Source organism: Grus americana, chromosome 5 (assembly GCF_028858705.1).
Source record: "Grus americana isolate bGruAme1 chromosome 5, bGruAme1.mat, whole genome shotgun sequence".
Classification (NCBI taxonomy): domain Eukaryota; kingdom Metazoa; phylum Chordata; class Aves; order Gruiformes; family Gruidae; genus Grus; species Grus americana.
Window position 1 is genome coordinate 11,378,280 of NC_072856.1, and position 16,645 is coordinate 11,394,924.

The 16,645-nt window shown below is 35.3% G+C and overlaps 1 protein-coding gene across 6 annotated transcripts in view; it reads right to left on the minus strand.

Moving 5' to 3' along the window:
* Positions 1–16,645, minus strand: part of USP47 (ubiquitin specific peptidase 47) — a 56,829-nt gene that overhangs the window by 23,999 nt on the left and 16,185 nt on the right. For 2 of the 6 annotated variants that reach the window (XM_054827871.1, XM_054827875.1), the window contains 10 exons: positions 14,929–15,132; positions 13,955–14,071; positions 12,687–12,825; positions 10,997–11,093; positions 10,314–10,459; positions 9,421–9,500; positions 8,417–8,566; positions 2,174–2,269; positions 1,931–2,083; positions 403–570 (listed from right to left, as the gene is read on the minus strand). In XM_054827871.1, coding sequence (XP_054683846.1) covers positions 403–570; positions 1,931–2,083; positions 2,174–2,269; positions 8,417–8,566; positions 9,421–9,500; positions 10,314–10,459; positions 10,997–11,093; positions 12,687–12,825; positions 13,955–14,071; positions 14,929–15,132 — 1,350 coding nt within the window. The remainder of the gene's footprint in view (positions 1–402; positions 571–1,930; positions 2,084–2,173; positions 2,270–8,416; positions 8,567–9,420; positions 9,501–10,313; positions 10,460–10,996; positions 11,094–12,686; positions 12,826–13,954; positions 14,072–14,928; positions 15,133–16,645) is intronic. The other 4 variants (XM_054827872.1, XM_054827876.1, XM_054827873.1 and 1 more) reach the window with 3 other exon arrangements.

Genomic DNA, 16,645 nt, shown 5'->3' on the forward strand with positions numbered 1-16,645 from the left:
CAATGATGCAAAGGCAATTACTCACCACCTCCCACCAGCAGACCAATGCCCAGCCAGTCTCTGAGCAACAGCTACTTTGGAAAGTCCCCAGTTTTTACTTCTAAGCATGACATTACACAGCAGGGAATATGGCATGGAATATCCCTCTGGTCAATCCAGGGCAGCCATCCCAGCTATGTTCCCATTCCAGCCTCTCGCCCACCCCTAGCCCTACTCATTACAGGGGCAGAATGAGACAGAGACAGCACTGGTGCTGTGCAACACTGTTCAGCAAGAGTTAACACACTGGTGTGCTGTCAACACCGCTTTAGTCACAAATCCAAAACAGAGCACCATACAGGCTGCCATGAAGAAAATTAACTCCATCCCAACCAGACCCAGTACAACATTTTTTAAACATACCTTTTCACTGCCAGCTTTAGAAATTCTTTCTGCTGCACTATTGCTTTCGAGGCAGATTCCTTCATCAACTCCATCATCATTAGAAAAATCATTGCTCATCTGATCACTGTGGCAACTGCCTTCATTTTCAGCTCCACTATCAGTGCAACTCTCAGTCTGAGGAGACTTCTTAAAAATAAGACACACATACTAATATTATACAACATTTAAAGTTACACAGAACAAGAAATAACAATACATTTGTGAAAAAATTCCAATCTGCAAAACAATGAAACTTGTCAAAAATCTAGAAGCCTCTGCAGTTCAGCATTGAGAACTGACTTGTTCCTGTTAGCAACTGCCTTCAGTCCACCTCTTAGATCAATATTTTCACATCTTGTGTGCAACTGAATGGTAATTAGCTAGTTTCACACTTGACAAGATTGTATCTGTTACCACCCTGTTCCATTTACTAGTTAATTGAATTAACCTGGAAGTCTAACATCAGGTAACAAATCCTATTATAACATGGCCCTGTTAATCAGAAGTGATTAGACTGAAAATATTTTCATCCACAAACATTTTTTTCCATTTCAACCTACTGGACAGAGTTAAGGTATTTACACTAAGACTGATCAGTGTTCTATTAGCTTAAAAGCACAATGTCAATAACACTATGAATATAATTCATTTAGTACAAGTCAGTATATCCATCTCTTACCTGATCCTCTTTCCTCTGGATAATTCTTTTGATTTTTCTGACAGTTGTTAATTTTGTCTCAAGTTCTATTCTCCTAGATCAATCTTCATTCTCATTTAGCCCCCCGGTAACACTTCAAGAGCTACCAAATTGCTTAAATGGCATACTTCATAAACTGAAGGTTTGTATAGAGTCAGAAAAGCCTCTCCATATGCATATCAATGCAGTATTTCTCTTATACCACAACAAGCTAGCAGAGTGACATCATTTTTCAGGAATGGAATCAGAGGAGTGAATTTAGTCTTTAATGCAGAAGGCACATTAAATACTTTTTGGTGAATGTAATTGCACAACATGGATTTTGGCCAAAATTAGAAGTGACAAAATTTTACAGTGTACACAACATCATGAGTCAGAGGGAAGGAAGTAGTCAGTAATGTTTTCTGGACTAACCTCACCATTCAGAGTTTCAAAACTTTAGATCACCTCTTGTGGCCAAAACTGATTCAGACACAAGAAATATGTTTCATTCTGGATTTGCAGTGTATGTAGAAGCCTTGAGATTTCTCCTTTTTAAATCACTTGTGTGAAGATATAAGAAATCAGAAACAGCTTCTTGCTGAATCATAGAAACTCTATAGTGAGTATGGAACATGCTTCCTTTTCAATATAAGAAAAATCCACTTGGAGAGATTTAATAACCTCAAATTAAAACATTGTCATAGCTAAAGAACATTTTACATAGATGAATAATATTGTTAAAATCGGTTTATTAGACCGACATTTTAATTTTCATAATGAGAAACTTCAAGGATGTTAAAGACTCTTCTCTGAAACCAAACACTTTACCTCATCTTCAACATCAATGAAGACACTCATGTCTAACTCTTCAGGAAAAGTCATACGATCATTGAGTTTAATTCTGTGCATAGTGGTATAATCGAAGTCAAATCTCTTCAGCTGTAACGTCAGCAGATATGGAAAATGCAAGAACCGCAGACCCTAAATGAAGCAAAGACAAGATTATGCTATCATTGTCAGGACTGGTATTTACCAAAAGTCATTTTCACAAATGATTTGGACAGTCTTTACCTTCCTTGCATCACATTTCTTCTTACATCGTTCACAAAAATACTGATTGGGGCCATCAAGAATCTCAGGCTGAATGAAAGCATGCAGTGCTTCTTCCTAATAATAAAAAGATGTTACCTGATTTTTAACAAAAATGTTTGCTACACAGGTGTAATGCAGAATGATAAATTTACAATGAAATTGCAAACACATACAAATTACTTCAATTAAATCTACAACCAAAACTTGATTGACAGACTTTGATACAGACACAGAGTCAGGAAAATATTAAGAGAAACCAACTTTTCTACCCAGCCCAAGATTAAACAGTCAAAACACAAATTACTGCTAACTATATTTCATTCAGCATTTGATGAATCCAAATTGTCCTTTTCTTTTATAAAGACACAATATAAAATGACATTTACTCCTGTTATCTTGCACATCACATTTAGTCATGTCTGTTCAACCAGCTGCTGTGAAAATGAGCTTATTTTTTAATCCTGCTTTGGCCCCGTCCTCCCATAAATTGAGATGGTTCCTCTGTATTTCAAGAAGAGTTTTTCCCAACAGATATCATCCAAGAATTACTGGGTGGGTGGAGGCAGCAGGAAAAAGTGTTACTTAGTTCCTCAGTGCCCTGCCTGAAGACAGCCATAGTCCCATTCCACAAAAGGACTCGGGAAACTACATTTAAAGATATTACTTCTTTTAAGTGAAAGGTGGGGAAAGGAGGGACAGAGAGGATTTGAGCTCCACTCCTAAAGGAGTGAGAATGAGATATGGCCATCTATAAAGACAGGACCAGCTTCCTAGAATAAACCTTATGAAGTGACTGACCAATAACTGGAATTTTGTCCTTTGGCAGCTGCCTAAAAGATCTGTCAGTAATTCTTAAACTCAGGAGTTTAATGATTTCTACTTTGCTCCTCACTACACCAAAGAATATTTAAAATACAACCAAAGAGATCATTAGTCCTCCCCCTAACATCATTTGCAACAATGATATTGCACAGAAGTTCTATATACTTGAGAACAAACTTGTTCAAACAAAATTCACTAAGAATACTGAGATGGATTCAGTGAAGAATTTTACCCAGAGATTTTAAAAGTTAAAACCTTTAATGCAGTCACCTGGCAAGCCGATAGGCTTTGGGTTTCTGAACTCCAAGTGGAACCCAGAAGTTTTCTGTTTGCGTATGGAGGTGAAAACAGTACCATCTGCATATTTAGACATTCAGTTCAAAGCAAAGATGAATGGAAGCAATGCTTGAAAAATTAGCATCTCTTACAAAGGAGCGCAGCTGTTCCCTCAAGTCTGAATAAGAAGGGGCTTAACTGGGCAGAGTAAACTAACCAGTTGTAACATGGCTGGCACAGAACTTAAGATTACCATCTAAATCATGTTGTTTGATTGGGAGGAAATCAAGGATATGTCAAGTTCTTCAAAAAACCTCCAATCCTCCCCTCCTCCTTTCTTTCTGAGAACTCAGAGAAGCAGCAAGAACAACAATAAAACAAATGTTTTACAACAGCTCTGTTGCTGTTCAACAAGAAAGGAATTTTTTAAAAGGACTGTATTCCAGGTGACAATCGCAAATGAAAAACATGCCAAACTCAGTAAGATAACTGTACATTGAAGGCAGTCATATCACTTCATAATTTTCGGATCCAGTCAGAAAAGCCTTTGAACAGCCCTGAAATCATGGCCTTTAGGCAGACAGACTCTCTAGGCATGTGAAAACATTTTAGAGTCCGAATTAAACTACTGTTTACGCATTTACTTCCTAAACGCTACAGAGGCTGAGTTACTTTTTACTCAAGGGCAACAAATAGCTCATGTTTAGTTAGATCATGCACTGAAATGTGAGGAATCTCATTCTAAAATGCAAGAGGTCTAAGCAAGTTATAACCCTGCTTAAAGAGAAAGGGGAAGTAGTGGATTACTGCATTTTGACTATTCTGTGAACTAGTCAAGGAATTAATATTCAGAACTATTTAAATGAAAGCAAAAAAGTTAATAACCAGCACAGAAAACATGAAACATAGAAGACATCACATAATGACCACAGAACTAACTTTTATGAATCAAATGCCAGTTAAGACAATAAAAAAATATTTCAAGTGTAAGAAAAAAGTTGCAATTCATGCATCAACATGAATATGAATGAATGGGAATGTATGAATGATGAGAGATAAGTGATTATGTAATGCTGACAGACTCATGTGATGTGCAATGTAACAAGGAAACATACTACATTTTTTTTATGTATGGAAAAAAGCGATAATCCTTCAGATTCCCAAAAACTGAATGAAGACTATTACATTACTGTTTTGGTTTCACTGCTTACCACACATAGCTAGCTGTGCTTGAAAAACCTGATTAAAACTCTTGAGAATTCCATTATTTTTGAGCTATATGAATATACATGTATTTTTCAATCCCTGTATAAGGAACAGCTCTGTTCCTCAGGTTTACTCATTTGTCTCCTCCAGTGTTATCCTATGTAATCTTTACACCAAAGCTAGTTCTGCTGATTAGGATGTTTCTTAATACAATTCCTATTCTAATGCAGTTCACTATTTTCTACTCTGACCGTTTACTCAGCAAAACCAGTGATAAAGCTTCTACACTGCACCACCTGTCACATGACATCCCCCATTTTTATGCAATTCCACTTTTAGAGTAAATGTTACCTTTGAAGTTATCTTCAAAGATATAACTACTACGTAGTCTTAGAGCTACTAAGCTTTTCTAACATGCATACACTTCAAAATATACAATAAAAGATGAAACAATAGATTAGTACGACAAAGGTTATTTAAACTTCTTTTATACTTTACAGAATCAGAAGAACAATATAGGCTGAGAGAGACTTCTGGAGATCATCTGATCCTAACTCCCTGTTCAAAGCAGGTCCAACTCAAAGCACATTGCTCAGGGCCTTGTCCAGCCAAGTTCTGAGTAAATCCATTTTTTTAATATTCTGATTATGAGATTTATAACACTTAGCATACTAAAATGCCATAACAAACAGTTCAAACTCATTATTGTCTGGCTAAAGATAGGCACCTAGGACACACTCTTCTCCACAAAAATACATTATGATACAGTCAGTAGTTTGAAAGGCATCTTAATGCAAGCATTTGTATAAAACCTGTGAACAGGAGCCACAGAAGCTTTAAGAAAAGTTACACAATAAATAGCAATCAGGCAAAACTGTTCATGGAAAAAGCTAGAAATTGCCATCTCAGATTTTCAGAGCTCATCTAGTATTATCACGTCCAAAGAATATGCTCAATTAAAAATATAAGACCTTCTTGTTACCAGTCTAGCTTAAAAAAGTTAGTATCACATCATCCACATTCTAACTGCCAACACTTTTAGTTTGGCAATGAGACCACGAAGTTCACACAGAAGTCCAAATTAATTTCTGCCCAAAAAAGGTCTACTTGTATGCCTACTTACATCCTCAGAAGAAAAGTTAACATAGAAAAGATGGTGAAAACTAACAACACTTAATGAAACAGAACTGTACTTGCTACATCTCCAGAATAATTGTACTATTACTAGTCTTCTGGTATTACAGAGCAATTTCCACTGTTTTCTATTAACATAATTTCAGCATGACAGCTAGTTCCCCATTCCATCTACTCTTCTCTCAGATGTTCTCCATCTTGTAAAATTTTTGTTTTGCAGTCAAAAAGATTTTTAGCTTATGTCCAATGCTGTTAAATTCAGGCATCTATACAAAAGATACTAGTACCTACAAAAATCAGTATGTGAATTGCTGCTCCTGATTACCCTCCTGAAATAAGCTACATATTTTTATATTTCTACTGACCTCATGAAAAGATTGATTCAGGTTTTTTGAAACCATGTCCTTGAACAATGCAGACAGTTTCTGAAAAAGTACTTATACTATCTTCAGATACATACTGACAAGATCCCAGTGCCCCAGAGAAGCCCTAATAAGTTTGTAGCTGTGCAGTCTTGCTACGTGAACTGGGGATGGAGTGGGGAATCAGAAAAAAAAAATTCAAAAGGCAAACCTTAAAAACATACTGAAGAATTTCAGAATTACTTTGTATTAGAAAATAAAGAAAGCATAACGTTATCCCTCCCAGTTCTTCAATGTTCCCATGTATTTAAGTAGCAATACATATATATTTATAGATAATTGCAACATTTCAGGTATCTACATTTTTTGGTAGTACACAATGTCGAACAGTGGGATAATACACTTTATATGGCATTCTACAGATTGACCTTACTTAAAGCTTATACATCCATTCTCTCTTATTAGAAAGTAATGGAAAATCACTTACCTCTAACTAGAGTTCTTTGAAGGTAGTATCCTCCTTAGATCCCCTATCTTGGGTTGTGTCGCCTGCTGCAAGTTCCCTCAGGAGCTGACTAGCAAGGTCTAAAAAGTTTTACATTCCCTTCTATAAGCCCTATTAGCGCATGTGTGAAGTTTTTGATCTCTCACTCATACCCTTTGACCTATACCTAATAAATCACCATCGTCTATGGATCAATGGAGGATACTACCTTCAGAGAATTCCATTTAGAAACAGGCGATTTTTCCCTTCTCCAAAAGCAAGTATCCTCCATATCTCCCCACTGTTGAAGACTACAAAACTAAAAATTACATCTGCTGTAGATAATACAAATGCAGGGAGGAGAATCAACTGAATATAATCAGAATATGAATTAAAAAGGCTCAAAAATTGAAGCATCAGTACAAACTGCAACAATGTAACTGTGTAACAAAAATCTTAAAACTATTTTCCTCAATGTAGTAAACCCGGTAAATGCTGATTTACAGGAGAAATATCAAATACTACTAAAAGTAATCTGATATTTAAGTTCTTAATTGTTCAAGCTGTTTGTGTTTTTACAAATGTACAGTCTTTTTTTTAGCATTCTGCTATAGACTTCTCTACTAAAGAAAAAAATTTGAGACGTACAATGCATTGTTAAATGCTGAATACAACTGCATGAACTGAATAGTTTTCAGTACTTTAATAGATCAGAAAAGTCTCATTACTGAATAAAAATTACAACAAAAAATTTTGTCTTAGGGAATATCTCTAGAAATAAGTGTTAAAAGGTGAAAAGGGAAGCCATCTACATAAAACATCAATCTATATCAATGGAATGGCAGCTCAAAATACAGCTTCAATTAGCTGGATATTCTAAAATTTTAATGTAATCTTAAAAAAATTCAAAGGACTTTACTAACTGGAATCCTTTTTGTGAGATCAATGTTCCTCATCTTTACCACTTCTCAAGATTGGTATTTAAAGTTTTAAACTATGAAGTACTTTGAACCTACACTGCAGTTTAACCTAATTCTAACAATTCTTAACAGAATTACTGTTAAGAATGACAGACTACTAGTGCTTAAAAAATATTGCCAGCATACTAAATACAAAAGGAAAAATACTTTATATATATAAATAATCCTGGTAAACCAATTACACAACAAATGTTTGTTTAAAACAACCTTTACTGAAAGACTTGTTTGATTTATTCTTTCTCACAACTTCATCCACAGTACAGGTATTTTAAGCCACAACAGTGGAATTTCAGTTTGTAATCACTTCTTTTCAGGGGGGTGGAAAAAAAAGAAACAAAAAACTTCCACAGATTTACTAAGCAATACATATGCTTGCCAACATCAGTAATGCTGGAGCAAAAGTGACCAAGAACACTAACGTACGATACGATTTTTTTATATTAAATCGCTTGTTAAAAGCATAAGGTATTTGAGAAGTGAACTTTAAAAAGCACAGCAGCAACAACATGGCAATTAAACTAAAAATTCTAAGTCAACATCCTGTTCTTTCACTAAGATTTTCAACAATGCTATGAAAATTTAGCAGATGTGTCAAAGAGAACAACCCAAATAAAACTTAGTGATTTCATAAAAATATCTTGGGTAAATGCTGAGGGTTTTATCAGGAAGAAAATAATTGATTACTGCAGCCCTAAGGCAATAAAGTTGCATTTCCCCTCCCCTTATACATGCACCAGTAGGACTCATTGAAGGGCAAAAGAAAAAACAAAACAAAAAATAAACCAAAAAGCCAAAAAAAAAATCTTCTAGAACTTGCTAGCTGGTTCACTGCACAAAGACGAACACCCCAAGATGGAGTATCTAGGATGATACTTACCATGTAACAAATTATACCACTGTCGCATTATGTATTCTATGTGTGTATGGATGCACTATTAGTCAGCATAATAGTACACACCACGCTAGCAAACGCCTGGTTGGAGCCATACGGCCGGATGACCAAAGGAATATCCAGGTAAGTGTCAATTCTCCAGCCTTCATAGCCACATTCTAGACATCTTACATAGTCCTTCAGTTTGCCTTGATACAGTTGATTTATAAGATCAGCCTGAAACAAACAGATAAGCAACAGAGCTTTAAACAAATGAAACAGAACATATTTCCTTTCTTTAGTTTTACAAAAAAATGCCTTTTTTAATTATATCTTAATTGTATAGCTACACATTCCGAATACCATTCCCCAGTAGGACATCCATCTCGTTTTCTTGTTTTTCCCTGCCCCACCACTGCACAAAACACATCTCAAACAAGCTTCTCAAAGCACATTATACAAGCTTCACAGTATCTTTTATGGTCACATCTTAAGGGTGACTACAAAACTACCAAAATTGAAGTTTGTTTCAAAAACAAGCCTGAACTTGCAGACATTGTTGACAGACTGATACGGCCGTCCTTCCCTGTGTCTCCAGAGGTAGGTGCAGAAAGATAAAGGAAGGATTTGCCTATCTACAAATCTGAGAACTGGCCTCTAACAAGTTGGCCACTTATCAGAATGCAGCATGTGTTATGAATGTATTCCCATCTTTCTCCTACGTCGGAAGAGTGGGCTTGAGCTGTAAGAGTCCTCCCTGTACCCTAATAAATAATGACGCTGAGGAAGCTATCATAGAAGAGGAGTTACACAATCACTTTATGTACTTCAAATAAAGACTAAATAACCAGAGTTCAGAATATTCCACATTCAACTGGGGGAGGAAAACATAGGCAACACGCTCTCCGAAGCTCTACATTATAGTAGCTTAACTATCGCATCAAAGAAGAAAACAGGCAATTATCACAGACTTTCAATAACCTTGTATTTAAAATTCAGTTAATATTTTTCACAATGATCCTTAAAAAAACCCAAACCCCATGACAATATCACACCACTGACTGAATGGCAAAAAGTTTTTATACAATTACCTGTTCTGTTTGCTTCCATTTCTGCTCCAAAGCATCAAACATGACTCTACAAAGCTCCTGTACATCATGTTGCTGCCATGCTGTTAGAAATTTAAATTAATCTTAATTAAAAACAAGAAATGTTATTAGCCCCAATACTAACTGTAGCTTGAGAATACTTTCCAAAAAGTTACCAATTTGTTTAAGCCTGTACCTATCATTTACATTATTCACTATTGGCCCAGTGTTTAATTCCACAAGCAGCTGCCTCTCAAATTAAGTTAGAAAAATAAGCAGTGAGGTCACTCACAATGCTTATGCATAAGTGAGAATTGTGTACATAAGCAAGAATACATAAGAAAATACAGAAATGCTAATATGCACTGTTACAGAATAAACTGCTTCTGACTTATTTCCCACTTTGTGCTGGTTCTCTAAAACCAGCACTGAAAGGACACTGAAATCCAACTCTTTATCATGTGATCGCTCCATGGAAAAATCAGCAGGTTATGAGGCAAAATTACACTATACAAGTGTCAAAAAGACAAATACAGTGTTTGATTTTATGAAATTATCCATATATTATCTACTTAAGTGATTTGACATTTGTGATTCAAAACAGATGCAAGTTTCTCATAAAAAGCTACTTCTCAAGAAACAATTAACAACTGTAACAATAGCTTAATTACAAAAATGTTTTTTTACTTTAACAGCCTGAAACTCAGACATAATTTCTTTAAAAACCAAAACACACATCAAAACAAAGTATCCATTTAGGCTATCTTCTTTCCATTGAAACAAAGTGGATTCTAATAATTATTTTTAATTTTTTCAGCATTTTTCCCCATCAACAGCAGCTTAGGCCCCTAACAGGCAGCTGCTGAACTTCTGCAAGCTTAATAGCTGCATATTACCTTCACTACTATCCCATCCAAAACTTCGTGTAACATCTGTTGTTTCAATTGCTCTTTTTTTGCTGGTCTGCAGTAAAACAAACAGTCTTTGAAGCTGGTAGGGGATACTTGTCACAGGATCCTCTTCAGATTCTTCAAATTCCCATCTATTCACAACACAAGATATTTGACAATTAAAAATACTCTGAAAACATTACTCAAAGGCATTTAAATCAGCATTTACTACATTTCAAGAGGTCTGCCAGATTACAGAGGTTAACTGAAGCTCTGTTTCTTGGGAGAAGTCAAATGGAATTGCTTTCCATTTCTGCAGTAAATGACAATACTATTCTTTAAATGTACAAACCTAACACAAACAAACGAAATAAATTTGAAGCCATTTACTGCACAAATACAAACATGAACTGCACTTCGTATCAAACTTATTTTCAAGTTTGATGTTTTCATGTTGGGGCAAATTCTTTAAAAAGCTTGCCCATGTCACAACTAATAATACATCTTTGTATTTCACTAAAAATCCGAAGCTTTTAAGCAGATGTAATTTATAATAATTTATCCAGCTTGACTTCAAGGATGCTTTTCAGTATTCAACAAGAAAATTTTGACAGAAGGAATTCAAAACAGTCTACTACCAATATATATCAGGACAAATTTAAGAACAGGTTTTGATTATATATACTCACTTATATAATGCATTTCTAAATTCAGGAGTCATGAAAAGTGTTTGTAGAAGGCTGTTCAAGTAGCAAGTCATTGCTTGATTTACTAGCCCCACATAACCTAAAAGTACAAGAAGAATGAGATGGAACTAATGCAAAAATATAGGAAAACACTTCAAGAGTTAAACACTTAAACATTATCACAGAATTGTTTCATTTCAAGAACTGCACCCAGTTGTTGTCATTTATTATTTGCACTATAAAAATTGAGGGAATATTGCAATTGCTCACTTGAGAGCAGACAGTAATGGTTTACAGAGAAATAGTTTCCCTGAATGACACAAAGCTATTTTAGTGATCATGAATTATGTTTCACAATAACCAATATTTAATGTTGAATACTGCACCAATGGGGACACAGGTAACTAAATATTTTAATAGTTAATTTACATATTTTACAGAAGAACCTAGAATTTGTTGAGAAACAATTGTGTACTAGCTTACTTACTTACTGATGTCAACTAAAAATATCCTAGTTATAATTTATATCTGCATTGGTTTGTACTATCATCTCAGAATTATAAAGATATCTCTACAGCCACCATGCACATGTATCTTCTAAAACCTTCTCCCAAAATAACCAATTAAAACAGCTACTACAAATGAGTTAATTTTTATTAGCTGAAAAGGGAATTTACTTATATGCATCTTACCGTCATTTTAAGATTTTCTCCAAAATATACAATATTAACAGCCAATAAGCAGCATATACTGAAGCACAGTGTAATAAAGAAATTAAATGTCTATTCATACTCTGAAGCTCTTAGAAAGTATTCAAAGAAATCTGTTCCCTACTAGTAACAAAAAGGCAGCTAGTCCATGCAAAACAAAGACATTTTCTGTGAAGAGAGCAAGAACGTTTTTTATTTATTACTCCATACAAATCAACTTTTCATAGTTACATTAAATGAAAAAACAGTATGTGGCAGATAAACTTTCTTATCTCTTAAAAACATCTTGAACATGCATGAATTGGTGTAATACGAATGTCCTCTTTGTGCCTGCTCAACAAATTTAGTATCAGGAATTTGTCTCATTACTGAGCCATAACTTGCTGCCGCCTCCTGCGCTCTGCGCAGCCAAGGCACCCAGCCAGCCTCCCAGGATCTGCCCTGGCCCTCATCTGCGAGGCACAGCTGCGCTTCCCTTCCAGAGGAGTCTCTGCTGGCCAGCAGGGAGCCAGGCAGAGGATGAACCTCTTGGGGAATCAGTGCAGGCAGAGAAACTGCAACCAGGCGGCTACGGGAGGAAGACTTCTGTTAACACATGAAGAGATTTGCAACAGTCCCTCTATAACAGAGTCTCAAATACTCATGAAGCTGTGAGTGAACACACAGCTTGAGGTGAATACTTTTTGGTAATACAATCCTGACTACCTAGGCAGGGACACAGCAGCAGATTAATACTGAAAAGGAGGGCCCCGACAGAATTTGAATTGCACTGTCCGAAGTAAGAAAGGGAAGGGATACAGCTCTTCTGTTCCCAAAGCAATATGAGAATATTGTAGAAAACATGATAGAAAATGTAGTAGTGATGTGGGGTTTGTTTAAAAATAAATTGCAATTTGTTTCCAAAAATTTTGAAATGCTGCTACTTGAAAATATGCTAAATTAATTACAAATTAGCATTGCCTTTACAAGAGAGCACACTGTACCTGTTTCCGATTTGCTCAGAACTGAAGAATAGGAATAGCTTTGACTGACATAGTCATTGGTACAGCCAACAGAGCCTTCTCTTGGAAGAGGGCCTATAAATCTGTCTTGTGCACTGTCATCTGTTGTACCTGACTCCTCCTGAAAACAAATACACTGATTTTACACAAAAATTAAACAACAAATCTTTAATGAAGCACCTGCAAGTTTTACTACTTTCTCTCATGGCTAAGGAATCAATTTTGGTAGTGTATCACAAATTTTACAAAATTGCAAATATACAGTTGCTTGTGTAACTAATTCTGCCCTCCAAACTCCCAATCCCTTGAGAAATTGTTCTTTGCATTAATGGATACAAATGCATTTTAGAATACTGTATAATCAAATATAGTACTATAATGCATAAAACAAGCGAGTTCGCAATTTAGCATCTCCTATGCCTCAAAGTTTTCTGCACTGAAATACAGAATGAGATTTACTTGTTTTTTAGACCCAAAAATTACAACTGAATATTCTTTCAGAATCACCCTCAAATTCTGATCTTGTGTACTTTTAAATGTGGGGTTTTTCCCCCCCTTTTCAGATAGTTAAGTTCACAACAAAGGCTAAGTAGGCCAGCATTATGCTAACATGAGAGCTGAGTAATAAATCTTAATATATCACTAGTCTATCCAATCCCTGATTTAAATAAACTGCAGCTGTGTTTATCCTTCACTGCATCATGTATTTGAGAAACAGGAAACTTCAAATATTTTGTTATGGCAGACAGTTGCTTCTAGCAATGCTGACAACTCCTCTTATGTATTTTTTTTCTTCTTAAAGGTAAGTTTGCAGACAGGTAACTGCTGATACAGGATTGCCATTTCTGAGAATTCTGTCGGAGTGGCCTAATATTGCTTTCAAACACCAAGAGGAAAAGGATTAAGCATATGATTCAACCTGTACTGTGAAGACTTATCGCTAAACATGTCAAAGATTAATTATATAACCATAGAAAATTACTCACAGCAAAGCATTACATAAATATTTGACAAACAGGAAAAGTGACAGCAAATCATTACTAATGGAATTGGCCCTACTCAGGAGAAACCTAGAAGTGTAAAATATTAGTCTAAAAGTCTGTTGAGAAGGTTTCTGAAGAAGCTCATTGTATGAAATATACAGCCCTATTTTATTTCATTTTCTGATCTCCTAAGAGCAATACATAGAACATACATTTCTCTCCCCCGCAACACTACAGCTCAGTAGCTGAGTGAAGATCTTAACTTACCGGCATTATATGAGGCTGCTCACCATCTTTGTCTGTCAAATGCAGAAAGTTCTTCTTCCCTGGCTCAAAACCAGCATCAAGAATAGTTTTGTCACTGTTCTGATCTATTGGAGTCTGCTAAAAAAAACCAAACCACTTTTTAAAACAGATCTATACACAATTAACAGATTCTGTCCAAGTAACATTGCTTGAAATAGCTTCTGACACACTAAGATTGTATAAACAAATCATACTCATCATTAATACTGGAAGAACTCGGGAACAGTTTAAGAAACAGTGTAAATTAAATATTACAGTACAGTTTAATACTTAAAAGTTGGTTAATCAGGAGTCAAGACACTGGTCTCCAAGTTTCTTGCAGAACATCAAACCATCTAGTGTCCTATATAGCTTGCATACAGTTTTTTTAAAAGAAAAAAGTTCAGCAAGCATAAACATGACCTGAAATAAACTAACATTATTTCTTAAGGAATCTTACAAACTTTTCTAGATCCATCTACAGAAATTGTATTAGCTAAAACCAACGCTGATTTACAGTAAAGCACAGAAGTTATATTAATCATAATTTTTTGCATTATAAATTCAAATAGGTATAAGCAACATGGAAAGTCACTATTAAACATGCTTCTGTTGAGAAGAAAACATTTTTCAAACAAAAAAACAGGAATCAAGAGATTAATTATCACTAATGATAATGAAAACTGATAATGAAAACTAGCACTACATCTGAATGATCACTTTTGTTTAATGATTAAATACATGCATCAATTAAGAGCACATTTTATACATACAGTTTAGATATAACACAAAGTAGAATTCAGCCAAATCAAAATAGTGGTGTCAGTCGGCTCTGGTGCACCTACTACTAATTTTTTACAGGACTTGAAAATTATGCAATACAGACAGCACTTTTCTATAACATGAAGATTTAAATGTTTGCTATCAAGAGGAAACACAAGTCATTTTTGCCATACCGTATCAGTTACATTATCTCCATTTCCCCACATTAAATCAAAAGTTCCATTCACGTAGCCCACTTTTGAAGCCACATCTTCAAACAGCCTTTTAAGTGGTGTGGAGGCTGGTAGGTTCAAAGTAACACGCTCATTCACTGTCTTGGAATTGGTGGTATCTTGTATTATACACAGCACCCTGGGTTCCTCAGCAGCACTTTCCACCTGAAACGACAGCAGGCAACAATTCATGAGTAAAGTTATGAACATTTTGGAGTTTAACTGAAAAATCAAAACATGAATTCACCAATAAAAGGTGATATACTTTTACAACCTAAGGATCCTAAAACTGGACTTCATTTTTGAAAGCAGGCATAAGAAAATTAAGAACCTTCCAGTTTTGGAAAACCTATGTAAAAACAAGCTCCATTTTTATAGAACAAGAAGGAATTTGGATGGGTGGATCACTGAGTAGAGATATTCTCAAGTTCTGCACAGAATTTCAGCCAGTAAGCAGATAGAAGACTGCTTCAAATCAGGAATAGACTTTCAAATCATCACTTCAAGCTCATATTTTGCTTTGACATGATCGTAAATCCTGCCGAGGTAGAAGTATACTTTTTATGATTTTTCAGAATGCAACCCAGATCTGCAAGCTTCCAAATAATTTTGGAAGCTGACTATTAAACAAAAAGTTTCATAATCAAGCCACCAACTTCCTTCTACTAAATCCACTGCTGAGTCTCAGGAGAAATTCTTCTGCCTGAACAGAGTAAGAAAATTAACATTGCCAAATGGCTACAAGACAAAGTAAAGAGATTTTAAACAGCAACTTCAATACATCTGAAATCAGAAAAGTAACAATCTTGAACAAAAGTGGCAATGGAATAGTAATAAAATTTTACGGACCCAGGTAAGCCAAGAAAATGGCATTTTCCCCCAACACTTTCCAACATGGAAACCACAGGAAGTCAAAGATCTAAACACAATCAATCAATTCTCTCAATTATCCAAAGTTGTAGAATAATAAGGAATAACTAATATTTAAATACAGGTCACACAAGAAAGGATCAGGTCAGTAAAAGGAATAATTAGTCCCCAAGGACTCAGCCTTTTCAACTTGCGTAACACACAAAAAGCATTAGCAATGCATGTCAGAGCACCCAAACCTCAGTCCATGGCTAAAAAGAACATCACCTAAACCAGCAAAAAGATACATGCAGTGCTATCACAATTTTCAGCAGATAAAAACATTAGTTTTAGCGCGAACACAGTTCTTGCTATTTATTAACTGCCATGTCATAAGCATCTATTGGAGAATAAAGAACTACAAAGAAGATCTAAACAAGTTCAACATCCCTTGTATTTCTACACAACCAGCCTCACCACACAGATGACCACCAAAACAGTATAGTCATTTATGAGACCCCTCTTACACCACCAAACCTTTTAAAAAGGAACAAAAACATTTTAGCTGATGCTGCATCCCTTCATTTTACAAAATTTCAAGATCAGCTGACAGTCTTCACGCAACTATAAAATAAAATGTTAACTGACTGCAATGTCTATTCCTATCATCATCAGAAAAACACTGTCAGAGAAGGGCAAATAAAACCACACCTCCTCCAATGTGTATTATATTAGTTTGCTCCAGACTTTTTCTTAAGACTTTAAAGTCCAATTTCTCTAAGTTTATCAAATGTAATGTCCTGTGTGGAAATCTTCATTAATGGTATGT